Source organism: Oreochromis aureus, linkage group 4, assembly GCF_013358895.1.
Source record: "Oreochromis aureus strain Israel breed Guangdong linkage group 4, ZZ_aureus, whole genome shotgun sequence".
Taxonomy (NCBI): domain Eukaryota; kingdom Metazoa; phylum Chordata; class Actinopteri; order Cichliformes; family Cichlidae; genus Oreochromis; species Oreochromis aureus.
The window spans coordinates 3,806,728-3,828,672 of record NC_052945.1 but is presented as its reverse complement, the minus strand read 5'-3'; the positions used below and the strand labels follow the sequence as shown (position 1 = coordinate 3,828,672).

General features: G+C 44.0%; 1 protein-coding gene across 1 annotated transcript in view; it reads left to right on the top strand.

Moving 5' to 3' along the window:
- LOC116314305 (RNA binding protein fox-1 homolog 3-like) overlaps positions 1-21,945 on the top strand; it is a 254,196-nt gene that overhangs the window by 60,361 nt on the left and 171,890 nt on the right. The window contains exon 3 of the mRNA XM_039611446.1: positions 3,116-3,209. Within this exon, the coding sequence (XP_039467380.1) occupies positions 3,116-3,209 (94 nt within the window). The remainder of the gene's footprint in view (positions 1-3,115; positions 3,210-21,945) is intronic.

The following is a 21,945-nucleotide window of genomic DNA, read 5'->3' as shown; positions in this document are numbered from 1 at the left end:
TAGGAACGTAAACAAAAGGCAGGAGAACGAGAGGTTCACTTAGATACTCCAAGCTGGGTCTCAGCAGAGACATGAATGTAGGCTTCTTCCACTGTTGCCCAATTATTTCTGTGTTTCCAGGCAATGATAGCATTGCTTGTCCATCTGCAGCCTTCAAAGGGATATTCAAATAGTCTCATTGAAGCAACGGCACCATTTGTTGGCAGGGAATAAATTGTTGGCTGGAAAATTTTTTCATCCTCTCGGAGCGAAACCAGGTATTTGTGCAGTTAAAGTTATTTACAAAGTGGTGCGAAATTTTAAACGACTCCCAGCGATTCCGCGCGTGCCTGTTTTCCCCCTTTGATTCCTGCCGCGTCAGTGTGTGTGTGTGTGTGTGTGTGTGTGTGTTTGTTTTTGGTTGCTTTTTCATATGCTGTCACCAGAGATGTGTGCGATGGCCACCCACACCTCCTTCATGTTCTTCCAGCTCTTTCTTACCATCCGCTAATGATCCAGGGACACTGAATAAAGGGGCGCTGAAACAAAATGGCCACCTTAGCTGCCCACTTATATCTCAACCCTCCCCTCTCGAATCAATTCTGACATTTCATTCTGCCCTTATAGAAGGTAATGGTGCATTCAGAGGTTGTTACCGATAATGTTGAAACGGTATTGCTTGGTTTCATTGGATAGATGTACTGTAACTTCTGCTGTGGGATGGCTCCAGCCTCTCTCCCTCGCCTCTCTGTACCTTGTGTCTCGTCCCTTTTTTTTGGCGGGTGGGGGGTTGGGGGGTTCTCCGAGACTGAGATGTTGGTATTTACCGGCTCAAATATCTCTTTTGGCACAAGTGGGAGCAGCGTTTTTCATTTTTTTCCTGTTAACAAATAACCAACCAGTGTTTGTATTTTCCTCCCACTCTTGTGTTCACACAACATGAAGTGAAAACACCCTTTTAAGTCAGCTAGTCAATATGCTGTTTCTAATATATTATTTACTGCCTATGGGCTGTATATCTGAATGCGCTAAACAACTGTTTCGGTTTTGCAGCCATAATCATGTAGAGAGAAATCACAGAGCCAGATGTCTGGCCCTCGTTTTACAGCGTTTATGTTTTCCTCCGAGTTTATGTAAAATTCATCCTTCCCTGTTTTATTTATTCCCCTGTTTTCACTGACTCAACAATTAGTCAATTCCCAATCAACAAGAGAAAAGAAATTGCTTTTAATTACTTTTGATAAATGACAAATTGTGTTGGCATGGCTCCCTGCAAATGCTTAATCAGGTGCTGGGCGGGGTAGGGAGGCGGGAACCAGGAGAAGGGATTTCTGCTGGGATGAAATCAATGCGGTTTCTCTGCGGTTCACCGGCTGGGCTTCTGGGCAACAGCCAACCAGAGGCCTGCGAAGATACACAAGTCAGCAGAAAAACCTCCTGCTGCATGAGAACAGTCACCCACTGAGGCACAAACATGCAGGAACATTCAGATATATATGCTTTGTGTATTGGCTCTGCACCTCACACACACGGGATGTAACGTCTGACAGCGTCGAGCGCCGGTGATTAATACCAGCTCTGCAAACGATGCACCAAACGTACTCGGTGTAATTGCGACATTGTTTTTTGATCGCTAAATTCAGAGTGCTACTTTCTGCCATCATCACAACTTATTGCGAGTGACAGGAGACGTCTTTAGAAACCTCGACTTAAATGGATTCCACTATAACTACTTCCTGGTGAGCAACAGCTGGAAGTCTTGTTGTTGCAGTGAGGTTGTCAAGTTTGGTGCCACTGCGCCTGTGAGGAGACTAAACAAAAACTTGCACTTCCTCACTGTATCTGGCACCTCATGCTAGCTGGAGATGCTACGCAGCAGGATGAAATGTCAAGAAACGGCTCCAGCGGCTCACGCCCCCTACAACTACACATCATTGTCTTTATGTGGAAGTTGTGCGAACGTGTCAAACAAATAAAATGCTCCTTATTTATTAGTTATTTTAAGGAGTTACTAGGATTTGGTGCTTATTTAATCTTTCACAGAGCCAAACTAATCACTTCCCCTCATCTAACTAGAATTCACCCCAAGTGTAATTCACCTTTTTTTCCTCTGGCATGTAGTAGCATATATGCATCTACCTTGTTTTGGAGACTGTAGAAAGGATTTCCTGCTATTGAGTATAATAGAGCCTGATAGCACTGGCCTGATTTTGCACAAAGCACCAAAAACGAACATGAAAACTGAGCTGCTTGGTAAAAATTCATGAACCTTGTTTTGAGGCGTTTCATGCAGGAACTATTTACCGATTGCATTCAGTAACTAAATGAAGGGTTCAGCTAGTTTGCACTGCTGCTAAACGAAGGTGTGCACCGCTCTACATCCTGACATTCTGTTAGAAGTGCAAGCCTGGACTCACTGCTAAATGCACGCCCCCTTCTGCACAGTGATATGGCTGGGGGGTGTAGTTGGGTAGAAAGAAAATAGTTCCTGCGTGAAACTGCTCCCAACAGGGTTTGTAGATTTTGAAAAAAATAACCAGGTAATGCTGCTGAGGTTTTCAAAGGATCTTTTTTTCTTTGAGCATCACACGGTGAGAACCATCTAGCTCTACAGGCCTGAAGAAAAAAAAGTATTTCCCTGTGAATTTCTCCATTATGTTATCTAAAAAGGTGAAAGTCTCTAAATATTACCAGCCAGATGTCTTTGTGAAGTAAGTGTACACTGTACATCAGGTGTAGTCGACATATGGGTGAAGTTAATATCGCTGAGGTGTTTGTAGCACACTGACTACGTTCACCTGTCTACTTCCACATGCCATGTTAGGACTAACCTGAAACATGCCTTCATATTTGAGATATATTTTTGGATTTTGGATGAAAATCTGCTGTTACAAACATGATTTCTTTCACTGTCTTTTTCAGATTTTTGGCACATGTCGCACTGATTTTGTTATTGTGAAATTTTTGATCACCGTGAAGCAAAAGTGTGATATTGTGACAGCTTTAGTATAAAGTAGTAAAAGTAGAAGGCTGAATTCTGTTCCCTGTTTCATTAGCGCATAATTAAATTAATCACCTCCTCTCGCTGCTGCAGTCTGTTTTCTAATTGGAGCTTTCCTCTCTTCTCCATTTTCAGGATTCATCAGCACCTGTGCCAACAGCAGCGAGTCGAGTGACCCAGCTCCAGGCCGACCGGCTTCACCTGTACATGGAGACCCCCAGCTGGGCAGGTCAGACTCTTAACTAACCCCCTTCGGACCCCCCTGTTGGTGTTCTAGTTGACTTTTTTTTTTTGTCTATCTTATCTTATAGCCAAGTGGAGTTTACATTGAGGTAATTTATCCACAGCTTTTCCTTAGCAGAGGTTTAAGTTGTGAACATCATCGCTGTAAACATGCTGCACATTCTTTGTCTAGTTTTTGATTTTCTCCTGTTTTTAGCTGCACAGGCTAAAAGATCGAAACCAGATTTTTTAAAACTGCCTTCAAAAATTATCCATAGGAAAAAAAGCCTTTCAGTGCTTCTTTTTCATTATGACAGGTTTTTAAAGCATCTTATTCTGGTGTCTTACTGATGGTAGGTTCAGTTAGATTAAAAACACACTTTACTAAAGTGAAGGGACAGATAGTAAAATGCCAACGTTTTCAGCTACTAGAGAAGAGGGACTGGGATTACCTCTCCAGTGGTATCGCTGCTCACATCGCCCCGGTGATGTATGCGTGTACTCTGGGGGCTGTTAGAGGTCTGTGACGTAGGTCATGGATGTGGTTTCATGTGTATCAGAGCACACACACTCTGCAGCTGGGGATGTTCAGGGAAGCAGCACACTTCAAATTCAACCAGGAAGTGCAATGAAATGTTTCTCAGGGTGGTACAGCATTGGGTGGGGGTCACAAGTCCCTGTTTAATGCCACTCTGTCTTGCTATGCCAATCCTGACCAGTCAGTTTGAATTAGGGCATTTATTAATATTGTAGGTATTTGTTTTTGCGTCTCTCACAGAGGCGATCATCACGTTTGAGTTCACTGCACTGTCGCTAACTTAGTAACTTTAGAGATTTAGCTCGTGCTTGTAAGACCTAGCAAAACAAATCTGCACAGTGTCCTCCTGCTTCACAACAACGTCTTGCTCACCTTGCACGGGAACAGCATGCTCTCTCTCTGCTGTGTCCGTCGGGTGAATGAACAGCATGTCGGAGTGGTGCACAGCGGGAGAGAGAAAAAGTAAGAGCTTCTCTTTCATCTGACTTTCTCTCTGAGCGATCATATTATATACAAATATAATAGGCTGTATATAAAAGATAGATGTAGCCACTGTCACATCACTGAGCCTTTGTTGCTGCCTTTCGGAGACAGAAGTCAGCGTCACATTCCAATAAAACGCCTCCCAAAGGCACCGACGCAGCAAAGGCGGTCGAGAGGTCCAGTTCAGTGACATCAGGTGCTGAAGGTGAGGCAAAGCAAACTGTGATTGGGTGCAGCGTGTTAGCAGCCTATTTCCTAACTTAAATTAAAAGAAATTACCTTTGTTACAGTTATTAAGAAAGAGAAAACCTGTTTTTGTACCCGACTCCAGCATTTTTGGCTTTTTAACACGGGGCCTCGTATTTGGAGGCGAGCTACAGGCATCCTTTGCATCTCCATCACATTACAAGTGCTGGGATTCGTGTTCATGAACACAAATTATGAGTTATGATTTTGTGGCTTTACAGCGCAGCAACAACTCGTCTGCGTGCAGACAAAAAAGTAAAAGAGAGTGAGACCTTTGCCACTTATTGTGGTTTTTATTTCAGCGGTCGTCACCTTTCTTCACACCAGGGGCGAAACACTCCAGAGTTTGAGGAAACAGCTTCACGCCCTTTCGGTGTGAAAGCTCTCTCACTGCGATAAAGGCTGTATGTATGCGCGTCCTACTCTACCCTATCCGGCCATATTGTGCTGATGTGCGCTGGTTAAGTAGCGGAAGACTAGAAAAAGACTCTTATCCATATGCCTGAGAGCCCAGGAGTCGGTGTGATCTCTCCCCAGATGAAGCTCTCAGCTTCCTCGCCCGTCCTCTGCGGAGCCATATAGCAGGTGGCAGCGAGGATCAATGGGCCCCAGCCATTACCTCCTCTCCACTTCATATCTCCAGCCTCGTCTCGGCGGGGGGCCCGCGGGGCATGCGGCGCGTCTCGCTGCAGCACACCGGGAGAAATAGGGACGTTTTCCATTAGTCTAATTGCTCGGTTATAGTTCTATATTATTGCCGTGATCACCACTGTGGCTCGGTAATGACGGACCTCCCGTGACCCCACGTATAGCTGGTGGGTGTTATGTCTCCCCCGTCACCGCCCATCGAAACTCGGCTTGCAGCGGGCGTGGGCGGAGAGAACAAACTTAACGTGGAGATGAAAACAGGAGGATAAACAGCCCAAAAACGAGCAGAGCTCTTCAAATGTTTTGATGCAAGTTTAATCAAATAGCCTCAGCTATTTACATTCTCAACAGGTGCTGCGTTTGGCTGATTTATGGAATAAACACTGCAGTTGTAGTGCTTGTTCATTTGCCTCCGCTAAAAACTGGCAATATGGGGCTAATTTGCAATAATTTGCTGCTGCTGTGGCCACTGGTTAAGAATGTTTATATAATCATGATATAATAAGAAAAATGAAAATGAGTTTTTCATGCAGTTCAGGCCCTGTCAAACACAGCTCACGGACCCACTAAATGATAATTACATTCCTCAAGCACAGTATTACATTATACCCTCTTACATGGACTTTGTTCACGGTAAATGGGGGAGTATTATTTTCATTTTAAGGCGATCCGACCCGGTATTATTCCCACATCTGAGCTCCCTGGGTACAGTGGAAGGTTTCCCCCCATCAGCGATTACACGAGAAGTCTTCCATCAGTGAGCAGATGAGGTGAGGATTATAATGAATTCATTTACCCTCAAAGACGCTGCCTTTCTTCGTTGTGTTTGTAATATCCCATTTGCATACCTCGTACGGTCGGAAAGCTTTAGTTTAAGCAGTGTTGGACTAATCGGGCCTGAATATTTCACAGCTGACCTGTAGCTCTCCCTACAGGTCAGCACATAAAAGCTGCTTCCTGTTTTGGGTTTCCTCTCATACAGTCAGGATTGCTGCTTATTATCTCGCCTCCCACTCCTTAGTAGGAGAAAATCCTTGGCCGCCGTGATTCCTCTTTTTTTTTTTTTAAATTCTTGTGTGTTTTTTTACAGGTGTGGGTATTGATCTTTTGCCTTTGCTGCAGGGGAGCGTGTTCACTTAAAAGGCCCGCTGATGTAGCAGAGCTTATTAAACAAATAGGCCAGAGAACAAGGCCACAATCACTTTGAATCATGAAGGAGGTTGCCCATCTTAAAGCAACACTGTATCAAATATGAAACGCTCTGCTAACAAGGTGTGTAATCTATTTTAATCAGATCATATTTTATGAAACAAGGAGAAGGTTGAACTTAAGTAAGAGAGAAAGATGGAGATTCCGAGAGGGGGAGCTGGGGATTGTATTTTGAAATCGAATGTGACGGCCAGGGACCACGACTTGATTTTACATGCATGGCTTTATAATGAAGCCACGGCAAATGGTCAGTTATGGTTAACTTTAGGGGGAAGCTGGAGCCTTGCTGTAATGGGAGGCTAATTCAGGGCCCATAACGCCTTGACAGGCTGCGGGAGCGGAGCTGGAATATGGAGAAGGATGTAAGTTGCAGGCTCCAGGGCTGAAGTTAAGGTCTGTATTTGTCTGCAAATTGCCACGTTGCCTGAGGATATAATGGGGTCAAGAGTGGCGTGGCATATTTTGTGCGCGCAGACATACTGTCATAGAAATAAACACAAAGCAGCAGCGCACAGCCTCCTGCCGAGAGACTGGCCAACTCACTCGAATCAAGTGCACAGGAGCGACTTGGTGTTGTCATTGCAATTCGGGCCATGATCATTTTTTTATGCCTTTACACTGACTGAGTTCATAGGCGAGTGTTTTCAATCATGTTTTTTTTCTTCTCTGCGCCATAAATTGTTTCAGATCCTGTGACACGACTAGACTTGGTTATGAATACATGAATATATATACACTCACAAGACCTTAGGTAGTGCCACTAGTCAGATGAGATAATGGATACAGAGACGTTATATACTGCTCTGGGAACCGCCACTTGTTAGAAAAGATCTCCTTGGATTTTAATGATTAGAAGAAGGAAAAAAAATGAGGCTGAACACGTTTATTTCTTCTTGCTTTTGGAGAAATAGAAATCCTCGGCTTCCATGGTGAGTAATCATACTGCTCCTCGGTCATCACCACATCAAATGTCTGCCTACATTACTGAAAAAAATGTGCTCCTCTTTATCCAAAAATAAATAAATAAATAAAATGCTGCTATGGGAACTACTGCAGATATTAATAGATGTCTAATAATAGTTAGCAAGGTATTATTCACCGCTCTGGAAAGCACCACTTGTTGGAAGAGAAACTCCTCTGATATTAATCACTGTGAAGCACAAAGAGAAAGCATTTAACACCCCAGTGTTACAAAATGAAGATGCTGTTGTTTGCATCGTGTTATAAATTTGTTGGATCCTGAGCGCGCTCGCAGGGCCTCTTTGCCGCCAGCATCGGGGCGATGTGAGCGGGGGAGAGGGAGGAGGAGGAGCAGAGGAAGGAAGAAGAGGGATGCCTGCATCTTTAAAAGGTAGATGGAGTGAGGGAGCGGGGCGGATGGGTGGCTGGCAGGATTGTGCTGACGGCAGGGCTTTGGTTCAGAGCATGCCCATTAGAGGGAGCCATAAATCCTGGGCTCTCTGGGCCGGGCTGTGTCAGCAGTCCACTGAATGAATTGATTTTAAACGCCACTGAAAAAAAGAGAAAGTGCAAGGGGGGAGAGTGAGAGAGAGAGAGAGAGAGAGTGACTATTTAATTCACCCTCCGCCAGAAGCCCACACCCCGTTCCACCCCGCTTCTCAATTCAGGACTGCCGCTGAAAAGGGGGAGGAGAGAAGTCTAGAAACACTGAAACTGTCACCAGCAACAAGCCCAGGGCTACGCGGCCCCCACATGTTTGATTTAAACAGGAGGGAAACACACAAACCAAATACATAATCTCAAATTCCATGCAGCATTTGTTCTCCCACCCCTCTAATTTTTCCCTCTCAGCCCTCTCCTTTTATATCTCCACAAGAGAAATGAGACATATCGTAAAAAAGAGAGGGAGAGAGAGAGAAAGGCACCGCTGCATTTGAAATTCAAATGTGTTGGATTTTGAAATTGATGTATGTGTTTATTCATTTACGAGCAGCATCCATGTGTGCATGCATTTATATATTATCAGCAGCAATGAAATGCTGCATAGAAGCCTCGTAGCCCGTCTCTCTCCTCCGCGTGCCCCCTCGCCTTTGTTTCTTCCCCGAGCTGAAGCCGCTGTTATGTTCAGCATTGCAAGAAATGTGTTTGCGAAGAGACGCGCAGTAAATTGTACACGAGGACCGGTTTCACTCGGCCTTTGTTTCGTTTTATCTAAACGTGTAGCGACTTTCATTTTGTCTTGCTCTGTGCCCACGCCGTGACACCGCCCCCTCCACCCTGTTCCCATGTACTTACCTGTTAGAGTGTCATCAGACACTGGTGGGAGTGCACTGCTGCCCTTGTAGAGAGCAGTGTTACAAGACCCTCTAAGGATCTAATCTGTATGAAACCTGCAATGCAAGTGGAATATAAGGAGAGGGTAGGGCGGGTGAAATCGATATCATATTTATCATATTCATAAATATGCAAAAATTGATCACGCCACACTCACCATAAGCGGAACACTCGTGTCTGTGGAAATAAAGATAAAGGAGCCGTTTCTCACTCCTTTCATATATTGTGCATGGGTCTTGTTGTGTATTAGGCCTTTTTATCTTTAATATTGACACAAAACTTAAAGCTGAAATAACTGATTTTTTTCTACTTTTTTCATTAGGGGGCAGAAAAACTCCACAGCAAACTGACTGACACGTGGCTCCAATGCATTGTCAGTTGACTAACAAGGAGACTGAACAAAACGAGGGGCTAAAAGAGGCTAAAAGTCGGGGGGGTTGTGACAGCTGTGGGTCCATCATGCTGGAGGACCTACTTCCTTTCATACTGATTGATTTTAATAGCTAATAACTGATCACTGGAGCTTTAAATGCACAGGATGCAGAAACCAAATTTCCTAAAAATTCAAATCTCTTCATAACATTCAGATATAATGGAGGGAGAAGGAGGGGCGTCTGGTGTGTGTGTGTGTATGTGTGTGTTTGGGGTGGGGGGGGCATCCTCTCTGGCTCATTACGCTGTTTAAAGAGCCGGCGCCTCCGAATCACCTGCCCGACTCCACGCTTCAAACAAGCTCAGCCACCAGGGATCATACATCAACTTCTCCATCAGTCCCCCGGCTTCACTTTTTCACTATCCGGCTCCGAACACATGAGCCCCACATGCAACCCACACGGCGAATGTGGGAAAACAGATAGCATCGCTCGTTGAATACTGATCTCCCGCCTGCTGCAAAAAGCACAATAAATTAGTTACAAAGCAGCTGTTACGCTGTTACGTGCGTTATCCTGAATTTAATCGAATACCTTTGGTGGACTCGCAGCATCCCGGGCCCTGTTTGTGGCCCCGGCATTCCTAAGACACGGCTCCTCTGCATGTAAAAAGTACACTTTCTCATGCCTAATTACCCACGGGCTAAGGCATGAAGAGGATTCGCTGCGTATTACTATAAAGATTGTGAGGATATTTCACTTTGAAAAATGGTGAAGCGCACAGGACTAAGGGCTTGATTACAAGGAGTGGGGCACACAGCCTCTACATCTTCCTTCCCTCATTTCAATTATGGCTGACTGGAGGCACGGTGCTGCCACCGTCCTCAAATAAAACTAAAATATGATAAAGCTGAAATATCAGGCCCAGGACTGCGCCCAGCCTCGAGCCATGTGAGGCGCAGATCCTCGGCACGTAATTACAACATTTGCCAATATTTTTTTGACGGGAGGTTCAACATGGATATGAATGAAAGGGGGGAGGGAAGGCATGAGGAGCGTTCATGACACATGATAAAAAGCACATTTCATTCTGCCCTCCCTATGGATAACAGGAGACATGCCTGCACAGAGCGGTCTCTGTGTGAGAGGGTATAGATGGCTGTATTACTTTTAAGTTGCTAGATCATTACTCATGTGAAGATGCATGAGCTAAGTGAGTAGCTGCTGTCATAACAGGGGACAGCAAACATGGGGAGTGCTGAAAAGAGCTTGTCATGTCTAGTCATACGTATATATGGATGTTTAAAAGAAAAAGTGTTCCTGTTTTTGAGATAGCACCCTGTTATTTCACAACAATCCAGCTGCTGTAAGCAAATATTCTTTCAATGGGAGGACAAAAAAAGTGCTACAAAGCATATTCTCTATTCAATTCATGTTTGCCCTTTTAAGCGCTGCCCTTTGCAGCCCCCTGCAGACGGAGGCGGTGTGCGATGTGGCCGCTTTCTCAACATGACGCACCGACAAGGTGGATCTCCTCTTCCACGGTGGCCTTAACACCCCAGGCAGCCAGGGTGCATCCTCCTATGTCAGCGTTAATCACAGTCTGGCATGCCCGCCATGTCGCCGGTGCCACGCGGGGTCAGTGCTCCGCAGATCTGGGCATTCAGAGGAAATCCCGGCCAGCGTGGCGTGGAGTCTCCTGCTACACCGAATGCACGAGGAAGCGAATTGAGGATTTGCGCACGTTGCGCGAACGTGATCTATTTAAGCCCGGTTTGGTGAAGCCACAGCTCAGAACGTAGTGCGGCGATTAAAGCGAGCAAAAAACACATGCTTATGGAACGTGTTTGGGACCTGACACGTCAGTGTAACCTCTTTATAAATCCTCTCTTATGACTGCGCAGCACTCCAAATGAACAACCCCAGCGTGGCCCAAAAACAGGTGTATTGTAGTTTCTTTTTTTCTTTTTTTTCAGTATCGATTCAAATTTCAGAAAAAACGAAACCCTTGAAGTCTGCTGCCTAACATTTATGATTCACTCAGAACTGAAACATTTTCGCTGAAGTGTACATAATAACATTTTCCAAGTGTTCATTCTTCTTAGATTCAAGAACACGATATATCATTTTGTAGATCTGATCTTGGTCATTAAATGTTGGGGGGGAAAGCGCGAAGCATTTCCTCTTCTACACTGAACTCGCTCACTGGAGCTCTTCTTTGATGTGTGTGTTTGAACGTGTTTACATATCTTTGTGGGGACCAAAAATTGAAAGTTTACCATGCTTGTGGGGACCAACAGGCCTGTGGGGACAAAATCCCAGTCCCCACAAGTTTAAACGCATCTTTTGGACTCAAAATGTGTTTTTTGTGTTATAGGGTTATAAATAGGTTACATTAGGTTTAGGGTAAGGGTTATGGTTTGGGTAAGCGGTTAGGGAAAGCATTATGCCAATTAGATGTCCCCACAAAGATATGAAAACACGATACTGTGTGTGTGTGTGTGTGTGTGTGTGTGTGTGTGTGTGTGTGTGTGTGTGTTTTGTCCTGTTGTTATTTTTTTCCTCTCACTGTTGAAGTGGCTCCAGCACCTGCTTTTCAAAGTGAAGGAGGAAATGTTTTGCAGAGGGAAGAGCTTCTGCAGCAAAATCAAGAACGATTCCGCCCCCTTCACTCGTCACAGTGTGGGGGATTCAATCAAAAGTCTGCCCTGTGACCTGTTCTCAGAGAAACAAACAGCCAGCAGAGTCTCCAAAGACCAAAGCCATCAGAGGAGGGCGGCTGGTGTGTGAGCTAAATCGTGGCACTTTTCTGAAAGCTTCCATCATAGAAAAATTGTGAGTTGTCGCAGTGGAGAGTGACTAGCATGGCGCTACATTGATACATTGATGCAGTGAATGCCTTGGACAGTGCAGTAAAAGTGCTGAGGTTGAAATTAAGCTGTTATCTCTGGCATGTATCACTAGGGAGGCAAGAAGCAGCGGTGCAAAGGCAGTAGCCTGTTTGCTTTACTGTTATTGCCTCTTTCCTCATGTTCTGCCATTTTAAATGAAACGCAAAGTTTGTTTATCTTTTATTTTAACAAATCTGCTTTGCCGTTTTACCGAAAATCCATTCTCGGTTCTTTTTTTTTAATAAAGTGCACAAAACAGGGGAGGTCACAGGATTTTCTTTTGGACTGTAGGAGTATATGTAGCAGTTTTTGAGCTATCATTTCTGCCTTATCTTGAAATTAATGAAAGTAAACATAGCGCGTAACATGTGAAGTCCCTGAAAGGTACATTTTCTAAGACACATCATCAGTGTCGTTTTCCAGAAGCCGTTACCGAGTCACTCAAACACCCCACAGACCTTACTGTGAGCACTTCACGTCTGCCAACGTTTCACTGTTCAGCAGGAAACATTACTCTGTGCATGACGAGAGGCTGAGGATGTAAACACTAAAGGATTTTTTTGGTGCTTCGAGGCCTGCCAGGTGAGCTCTTATATAAAAGAGAACGCGGATGTCTCCACAGCCGAGATGGATAGATACCACCACAGGTCAGAGGGATTTTGGGTAAACTTTCCCTTCAGCAGACCTATACTGAGGTATTACCACCTTAAATGTAAGCAGCTGATATTACTAAAAACAGACGACTGTGTCTGAGAAAATTGGTGCATGTATCATTTATTTATGTGTTTACAATTATTTGCGACTCTGGAAAACACAACAAAATTGTATTTAAAACAATAAAAAAAGTCCTAGTTTTGGTGCGACATGCATTTTAACCATACATTGTTTCCTACTGAATATGAGTCTGGTGCATAATCAGCAGCTCATTAGTGTTTTGTCCCCATTTTCATCTTAACCTTCTATTAACAAAAGCATACATAAGCTGTCCTGGTATGATGAGGATTTAATTGAGTGTACAGTAAACAGCGGCTTCCTGGAGCAGGAAATAAAACTCATTTGCATTAAAGTCATTAAATGATATTAACATCAGCTTAAACAATGTTGTCCTAACACAGAATTTTGTATATTTTGGTGAAATGATGAGCCTGAACTGTGTGCCACTGAGCTTAGATTCGGGGAAATCTGCTTACCACAAAAAGTTTCTTTATGAAGCAGAAAAGCAGAGCTTTGAGACGCTGTTACAGACATGTAAGCCGAGAGCTCCCACACTTATAAATTCAGTAGAACGTGTGCTTGCATAGCACTAAATATTCACTTTTGATAAAGTGAATATTTATAGGTAATTTGTTGAATTAGGTCTCTTTAATGTTTTAGAATGTGGGCTGAAGCTTTTGCATATTCCACCTATACCGTTCACATAGCGTAGTCTGCATGGCGATGATTTCACTAGTACACGTTTGAAATTCCTCGCCACAGTTTACTCCGTTGGCAGATATACATCTTTTTTTGTTCTTATCTTTGTTTCGGCTTTATTTTCTAACACCTATTTCTCTGCGCCAGCTCTCGCTGAACAGGAATACATAGGAAGTATTTTATTTGTACTTTTATCTGCAGTGTTGATTAGATAGTGAGTAGGACGAGGTTTGTTCAAAGCAGCAACTCTGAGCAGCAGAGTGGTGAGAATCCCACACTGCTGGAATTAATGCTGTGGAAATTTACCATTTTTATTATACCACTGTAAATTTCCCTGGAGAGCTGTCAGAGTACAGGTATTTCCCCACCTACATCAGTGTTTTTATTTCTTGACAGACCATAATTTGTTTGTAAATGTAATATTTTTCCAGTATCTTAATTTATTATACTTTAACTATTAAACAGTTATGCAAACAGGGAGGCGAGAGTTGCATTCCTAGTCACAGAGCTTGATTAATCAATTACCGTTAAGAGTTAAGAAAAAAAGCCCAACACTTTGCAAACAGCACTGGGGAGTACTGCGGTTTTAACTTTTAGAACCACAAACCCTTTTAGAGGCACGGGCCATAATGGTGAGGTAAACAAATGTATCACAATTATTTTGACAAAGATGCATTAATGTTCAAAATGTTGCACGTAGCACTTTATAAAAAATCTGCTTCAATGCATATCATCCTAAAGTAGACAGTGAGTAATATCCTTGAGGCACAACGATTGGTTGATGTGACATTGCAAGATAATGACAAAAATCAACAGATTGGTCTTTAACGACGGAACAGAGATGCCATCCTTCAAATCCCGGACCTCGGCATCTTCTCTACACGCGAAATTACGCTTTGTTTTTTTCCGGATCCCAAAATAAGTTTGCTCGTTAAAAGTTGTAATATGACGCTTGTACGTCACGTTTGTCTCCCTGGGGCGCGGCGAGTGAGGGGAACGTAGGTGCAGGTGCCGGTTCTGTCATGCCGCACCGACACCCCCGTGAGTAATCTGGTGCATGATAAACAGAGGGTCGAGGTGTCACAGGAACACCTCGGCGACTGGCACAAGGGTAATTACTCTTCCTGCGTGGGTGCAACTCAAAATTTTTGAACCTTTTCTTTCTCCAATCATACTTGATGGATTGAGTGGGAGAAGGCGATCATCTGGTTCTTAGCAGGCTCACTGAGCGTGGTAGGCCTCTGTTGATTAATGATATCTGCTGCAAGTCACCAAAAGCGGAAATTAAGTATTTCTGTTTAAATGTAACATTTGTCTCCTTTGCTGGTGTTGAGAAAGGCATTTGTCAAAATCCCCGGGCTTTGGCGATAGGTGGATTTCCTCAGGGAGCATGCTGGGAATTACTCCCTACTTTCACATTAATGGCATTCAGTGTTCCTATTTTATACCTTGAATCTACTTTTCACCCTTTAACCTCTGCGGTGGATTTTGAATATGTAATCGTTCACTTTTAAAAGCGGTCGGCCGCGCGGCAGTTTAGGATTAAGCATGTCGTAGATTTTTGCAGGAAGATGAGGAATGACCTTGGCCGTGTGATTCCCGATGGCATCTCTGTCTGTGGTGGGCACACGGGAGGGGTTCTGGTGGTTTCACTGGTTGAGTTGGGTTACCGTTTGTGCTGATGGCGAGCCCCTGCCACGCTGGAACGGAACAGACTCCGGCTCCCGAGGAGACTAATGGTTACAGGGCCTGGCCATCGTCCAGTGCTGCCCCAGCCACTGCCTCTCCCGTCGCTGGGATATCATTACCTCCAATGTGTTACATCAGACTCGCTTGGTCAGGCTCTGAAACAGTCAATACTCCACAATTTAGAAAATCAGCCAAGTTTGCAGAAACAAAGAGGCAATATCGGAAATAAAGACGGATATATAATCTGACGCCAGGCATTTTTTCATGCTGGCTGAATTATTTGTTGTCCGGAAGGTGGGGATGAGGAAGGGGTAGAGGGGAAGGAAGGAGGGAGGGAGCCAGGGATCTGTCAGAGGTTAGAGGAGGTGGTCAAACGGCCTGAATAAACGTGCAAATCACAGTGCCCAACCGCTGACCCTCCCCGTCTCATACAAGCAGCCTCTACTTTTTCCATCAATGGAAATCTAATTGCTTGAAAAGCGATCAATGGAAACTAAATTGGTTTTGTGTGGAAGCGAGCATGGAATAAGCTCTGAGCCGTTTTAATGTGTGTTGGTTTTGCATCTTAAATCACGGTAATATTTGGAGCGGGCCCCTGTTCTCTGGAGGGGGTAAACTTTGGTAATGTCGAGACACCGGGGAGGAGGCACTCAATCAAGCTCCTAATAAAAATCACGGCCTTAATTGTTTTTCCAAACTCATAAATCGTCCAGCTTAATGGGTTAATATTAAGACTTATAAGAGGACGGCGCGCTGCATGTTTTGGAGTGGCCGGGAGCTCCTCATTGTGGAGCTGCGACCACTGATAACCCTCTAGTGATCTGATATGACTAATCCCCTCTAATCCTTAATACACTCCTTAACATGCTCCTAACTGACAGCAGTCGATATGGGTGCACTTCTCTGTCTTATCGCTGATCTCTTTGTCTTTGTGCACGCTCTGCAGTGAAATTTGCTCTCCCACTCATCCTTTTGACTGAGGATCACTGGCACATCTGCATCAGTGTCACACGTTTTAGCTCCGAGTGCTTCTCGATAAGCTGAGGGTTGATCAGAGTTTTGAAATTGCACAGGGTTACTGAAGGGCTCGCAGAAAGTCAAGCATGTGGCGCTTATGCGATGGAAAGCCGAGCCCGTTTCTACCGCAGTATCCGAAACTGCTTCTTTTTCCCCCTCCAACTTGTCTTTCCCGGCGGACAGCTAGATGGACTGCACGGGAGGCTGGGATGTGGCTGGTGCCCACCGATCGTGTAGCCTTACCCAGGAAAGAACGGTCCCAGCAGAGTAATTTATTGACAGCATTGAGATGTGTTTCTGCCCAGGTGCTTCTCTCAGCCATCCCTCAGGTGCTTATCTATCAGTTATCAGTGCAGACAGAGCACAGACCCAGGTTGTATTTCTGTCTGCTATTGTAATTACATTGTAATTGATCTGAGGGTGTGCTGGGCAGTGCCCGTGCAGTAACTTTGCAAGGGCTTTCCTTTCTTTTGTTATCTGGGAAAGTGCTACGGTATCATTGCGAGCAAACCTTGTAATTGTTTTTACAACCTGCTGTTGCTGGACCGAAACCATCCCGTAAAAGCAAGACGTAAAAGATAAAAAAGTGATTACGAAGCAGAGAAAATTACACAGACAAGACTTTTAAACAGCTGATCATGAAATCAAATGTATATATTTTCGCTCTGGCCTGTGGCGCTGCTTATCCATCTAGATCCTTTTGGTGTACGTTTCCCATTTTTTGGAAATACTGACTTTAAAATTTCGCCTTCTCTTGACTATAATGGAGCCAAATGAACCTCATGCTGTGTTGCTCAAAAAATCCCCCTCCCCCCAAAATGGAGAGAAACTCTGCAACAGTTTCTTTTTGCAGAAATCATGACCTGGTTACTCAAAAATATCCCGGGGCCTCGCTGTGAGCACAGACTATTTTCTTTCTGTTGAACGACACCGTTCTAACATATGTTTGTGCAAAAGGACACGTGCATCTACCTGCGAGGTGTGGCTCATAATCGCAGCAGGAGGTGAACATTTATCTGGATTTATCTGGGTCACAATTTCTGAAAAGAGACATTGCAGCTTAGCTATACACATGCTCGGGTTACTCACAAAAACAGCTTGGAAAGAGCCAAAAGAAAAGTATGCAAGCTTGGTTTTCGGACTAACTGTCCCTTTAAGCAGGTTTGAACTTTTTTGAAAGTCATAACATGGGCATAGAAAACATGCTGATTAGTTGCTATATGCACAGAAATGCTTACATGTCAATATCAGCTTTATTGGAATTAATGTTGATCCTGAAAATCCGACAGCTTGTCTTTTCATTTTCTGTGCCGTCACCCTCGCAACAACAACACCACCACCAAACGGCACGGCGCGCGTATCATTCCGATCACGCATATTAACCAGCCCTCGCCACCCATCAATCTTTTCACCACCATTTTGTAACTGATGCTGAAATGATGTTATAAATGAGGGTTGAAAATATCCCTGCACTGGCCTGCATCAGCAGTCTGAGGGCCTATCGGATGTTCTCCGCACACATCTGTGAGCTGTACTCACCTCTGGGAAATTAGCAATCAACCTTTTACCAGCCAACACCTGTATAAGCAACACAACATCACCACCCAACCCTTGTAATGTCAGGTCGCACACCCTCGCACGCCTGTTGTGTTGAAGATGTTTTGTTACCCTGATCGTAATTTCGCATCGCTAATCACTGCCGTGGCATGTAATTTGCATGTTGACTCCTTCCGAGTAATAACAGCAGCCTTAAAGCGGCGCTGAAACCATCTGAAACCAGCGTTCGTCCTGAAGCTCTTGTGCAGTCTAATGTAAGTATGCACGCTCTCCCTCATGATCCCTCATTTATCATTTTGACACTGGCTACTTTTTTGAAGTGGAGAAAAATGTTGCAGTCAGCTCTTCCTTTGGTCTCGGAAAATATGTGCGAATGAGCGCGCGTATGTGTTGCGTGTGCGTATTTTCAACTGCTTGTGGAAGATAGAGGAGAGGCGTGTGTGCGTGCGTGTGTGTGCATTGTGTTTGTGTACATGCATCAGTATGATTAAGGAGCGTGGAAACATGGCACTGGCTATTTACTGCTGATAAACCAGAGTGTGCATTTGTTGTTGTGTTGCATCGCCATTTCCTGGTCGCTTGTTATTCTTATTCTGATGCTCCATCTATCCTGCTTTATGTAAGACAAATTGTTTCCTATTTTTAGGAAGCTTGTTGACCTGATACAGGAAAAAAAAGGAAGGCTTTTCAAAACGTAACATTTTTTCTATCATTTAGCACCATTTTAGTTCGCTTTAAGTTAACTTTATGCAACTGTTGGACGTCACGTAGGCACCTCTCCGCTCAGTTTTGACCCAGAAATGCTGTTTAGCAGAACTCCTGACATTTACCTGAGCGTGGACTAATATCCGTGTTAAATTGCATCAATAGATATCCGAACAGGTATCTGTATTGATTGTCATGGAATCGATTGGTGACATTATGATCCTTCTCACAATGTGCTGGTGGAGAGCCTCTGATAAACAGTCTGATCCATCTAGCTGCACAGAGGGATAATGTTACTTGGCTTTTCTGCTGTGTGCGTGCGTGCGTGTGTGTGTTGGAGTGTGTCGTGGCAGGTTACAAATGAGTTTGTTTGTGTTCTGGCCGCACAAACCTTTTATGCCCCGGGCTGTGTGTGTTGTGTGGGTGGGTCTTGGAGAATGCGATAGAGACTAAGGATCTGTAAGTGTGTGTGTGTGCGTGCCCAAATAGCTTTATATGTGTGGGTTGGTTATGAGTTTGAGATGCTTTTTTGGTATTTTGCCTGTTGTTACCACCTTAAGCCATATAGTTTGCTGTCCACTCGGTTTCGATCTCCGTGCTCGCGCCGAGGTCAAGAAGGTGACCTATTGGTAAAAGTGCCTTGCGTGCCAATAAATGCCTAGCAGTATTAATCACATAGGAGCCCTCACTCTGTGAAGAGGTCAATGCTTTAAAGGGCACCCAGAGAGCTGCCTAAGACTGAAATACAGCCAGGGCATCTTTCCGGTTGAATGTACCAAAAGTTTTATTAGTTCCCCCAATGAGGTCAGTCTGCCCTGCATAAATGAAATCTGTCGATATCCCATTATAGGCTTTTGGAACTTGATTGTGAGGCATCTGTCAGATGCATATTTCATTCTAAATTTAGTTAGCTGGCTGTAAGTAATGCATACATTACCACCAGCTTATTTCCCAGTGTACACGGCTGCAGAACATCTGTTTTTCTATTAAGTGAGAGATGAAATATTAATCTTAAAGCAAATCTGGTGCGAGTCAATCACTGACAGACCGCAGTGACAGCTGCTGTGAAAGTAACACCAGCATGTCAGGTGTCTGCCTCGATACATCTGATCATGACATCAACACGCACTGTACCTCAGAGCCAAAACACGAACGGGTTCAGCGGATCAAATGGACTCTTTTATTAACTGGGTCGATCTAAGCTTGTAATTGCAGAGCGGTTACATTTAGAGCTCCGTGCTGTTGATGTGGTCAAAAGGAGCACGTGCGTGCATCGTCTGTGCTGCGGCGTAGACATTAGCTGCGAGCGCAGGCAGGGGAATGCAGGGCCCTGACAGCAGCAACAGCATAAGTCTGCCTGAATTCTGCAGCATTTGTTCGGGGATGAACAGGAACCAAAATCAACATACATTACATGGCTGAGTAATGGAAATGAGAGAAACACTGATGGCCATGATTTTCAGCAGAATTAGTCATCTGCACTGGCTCTAAGTCATTCCCATGCACGACTGCCTTAACAGATGTGTACGATCAATACATCAATATAATGTATGCTCCACGTTTTCGTTCACGTTTTTCCTTTCTGCCTGTTGAAATTGCCGGATGGTTGGAAATCAGACGTTGGGACAGCAAGACTTCCAACAAGCCGCGTTGACAACACGTGAAATCAAAACCCTACAAAAAAAGTCTGCAGACCTCTTGAATATTTTATGTGATAGATTTTTACATTAATCACTAAATACACCGTCCACCCATTCAATGTATCAATCCACTCTGAGCATTTATTGAACAAACAGGGATCCATACTATGTAATTATTGCCCTCTAAATAGCCCCAGTGAATACTTGAAAAGCTAACTGTATGTCAATATTGCTCAAAGGTGAATTCTATTGACATGCAGCATTTGAAGAATTTAGTATTTGTCTTGGTTACCAGGTGACGGGCACAGAGCTTAGCTGGAGGCGCCTGTATGGCACGTTTCTCATCGCTTAGACTTTAACACTACAGAAGAGTGCAAAACTGTTTATTTTAAGATAACAACACACACACACACACACACACACACACACACACACACACACACACACACACACATATATATTACATTATGACATTAATAAATAAAGAAAAACAATCATTTGTAGAGCTGCTTGTGTTAGACAAGTGAAAATAGCAACATTTGTACAATCTTTAGAGCTTTGCAACAGACGATGTAACGCAGGAAAGTTTATTGGATAACAACATTATATTTTAATAGTTGTTGCCTAATGTTGCTTCTGCTGCAGGACTGTTAGGTTTACATTCAGTGCTTTTCATCAGAAACATATTGAGTTGGCACAATAGACTCATAGACGGCAACAAGACAGGTCAAAAGCTCTAAACAAGGCCTTTACATTGAGACTAAAGACAGGTTTTCATTTTAACCCCCACAGGAAGCGTGGGAGGGCAGAAACACCATTTCTGTATGTTAATTTGTCTGTCGGGTCTGTCGGTTGTCCATCTGGTCCAAGCCACACATATTTCACCTTCAATAAAAAGCAAATGTATATCAACACTCTTCAGGTTTTGTGGACATGTGATCTAGTGTCCAAACAACTGAATATTTAGATGACTAGAAACAAAGGAGTTCCTGCTGGAGCTCCACTTTGGCAGTGCTCACCTTTATTTTACACCCGAGCCAGTGTGAAAATGTACAAAAGTATGTTACTTGGGTGGGTCAATAATGCTGCCCTGGGGAGATGAAGGACAATAAATTCTTCATTGTCAAAGTAAAAGTAAGTGCTAATTAGCTAACGTTTGCTAGCTACCTAACATTGATCCACGGGTCACTGTAGTCAGCGCTCCAGGGCAGTAGTGTCAAAGCAATGATATTTTTGTTAGCTTAACACATCTTGCAAGATAAATCTATTAAAAACTTTCTTTTAAAGGCAGTTTGAGTATCCCACCACTGACAGCTCGGGTAAACGTTAGAGTTTAGTAACTGCTTAATGAACTAGCCTGCATTTCGACTAAGTAAACCTCGAACAATTAACCATCCCAGTCCCATGCTGCTGCTGTTGTGTTGAAAGTCACGAGCGTCTCACGGCTGTCCTTTGGTATTAGTCCTGTGATGCACTGGCCTATGGCAATACTGAGACGGCTCTCTCGCTCCCAACGTGTCACATATGGAGAAAGACTCCGTGGTGTCACATTTAAAATCAGTGGGTAAGCATGATGTGCAGGGTAAATGTTGTAAAGGGACATTTTATCCAAACCGCAGTCTTTCGGTAAGCCTAACAAAGTAGGGCTTCGTGCCTAAATCTAACTAGGGAGTGAAAACAAAGTGCAGAGCTCTTAAACAGGACACAAACCACAGTCTCCTGGCTGAGATTTACTCCAACACCATCCTTCTAACTTCCAACAGCGGACTTCCACTAATGTCATCGACCAGTGTTGCGGTGGCCGGTCCACCAAAAGAGACGTTATGTCTATCTCCGCCACGGCACCAGTTTCTGATGTAATGGCAGTATTTGCTGTTGTAGGGTGGCATTTACCTTCCAGTCCTCTAGGGAGTGCCCAACTATGTGTAAGACAATAAAGAATAATAATAACAATGCTAATAAAAATCCCAAATGCACAACATCATTAAGCATATATGCAGCAGTGCAGTTTATTAATGCAGAATGTGTCGCCATTATGGCC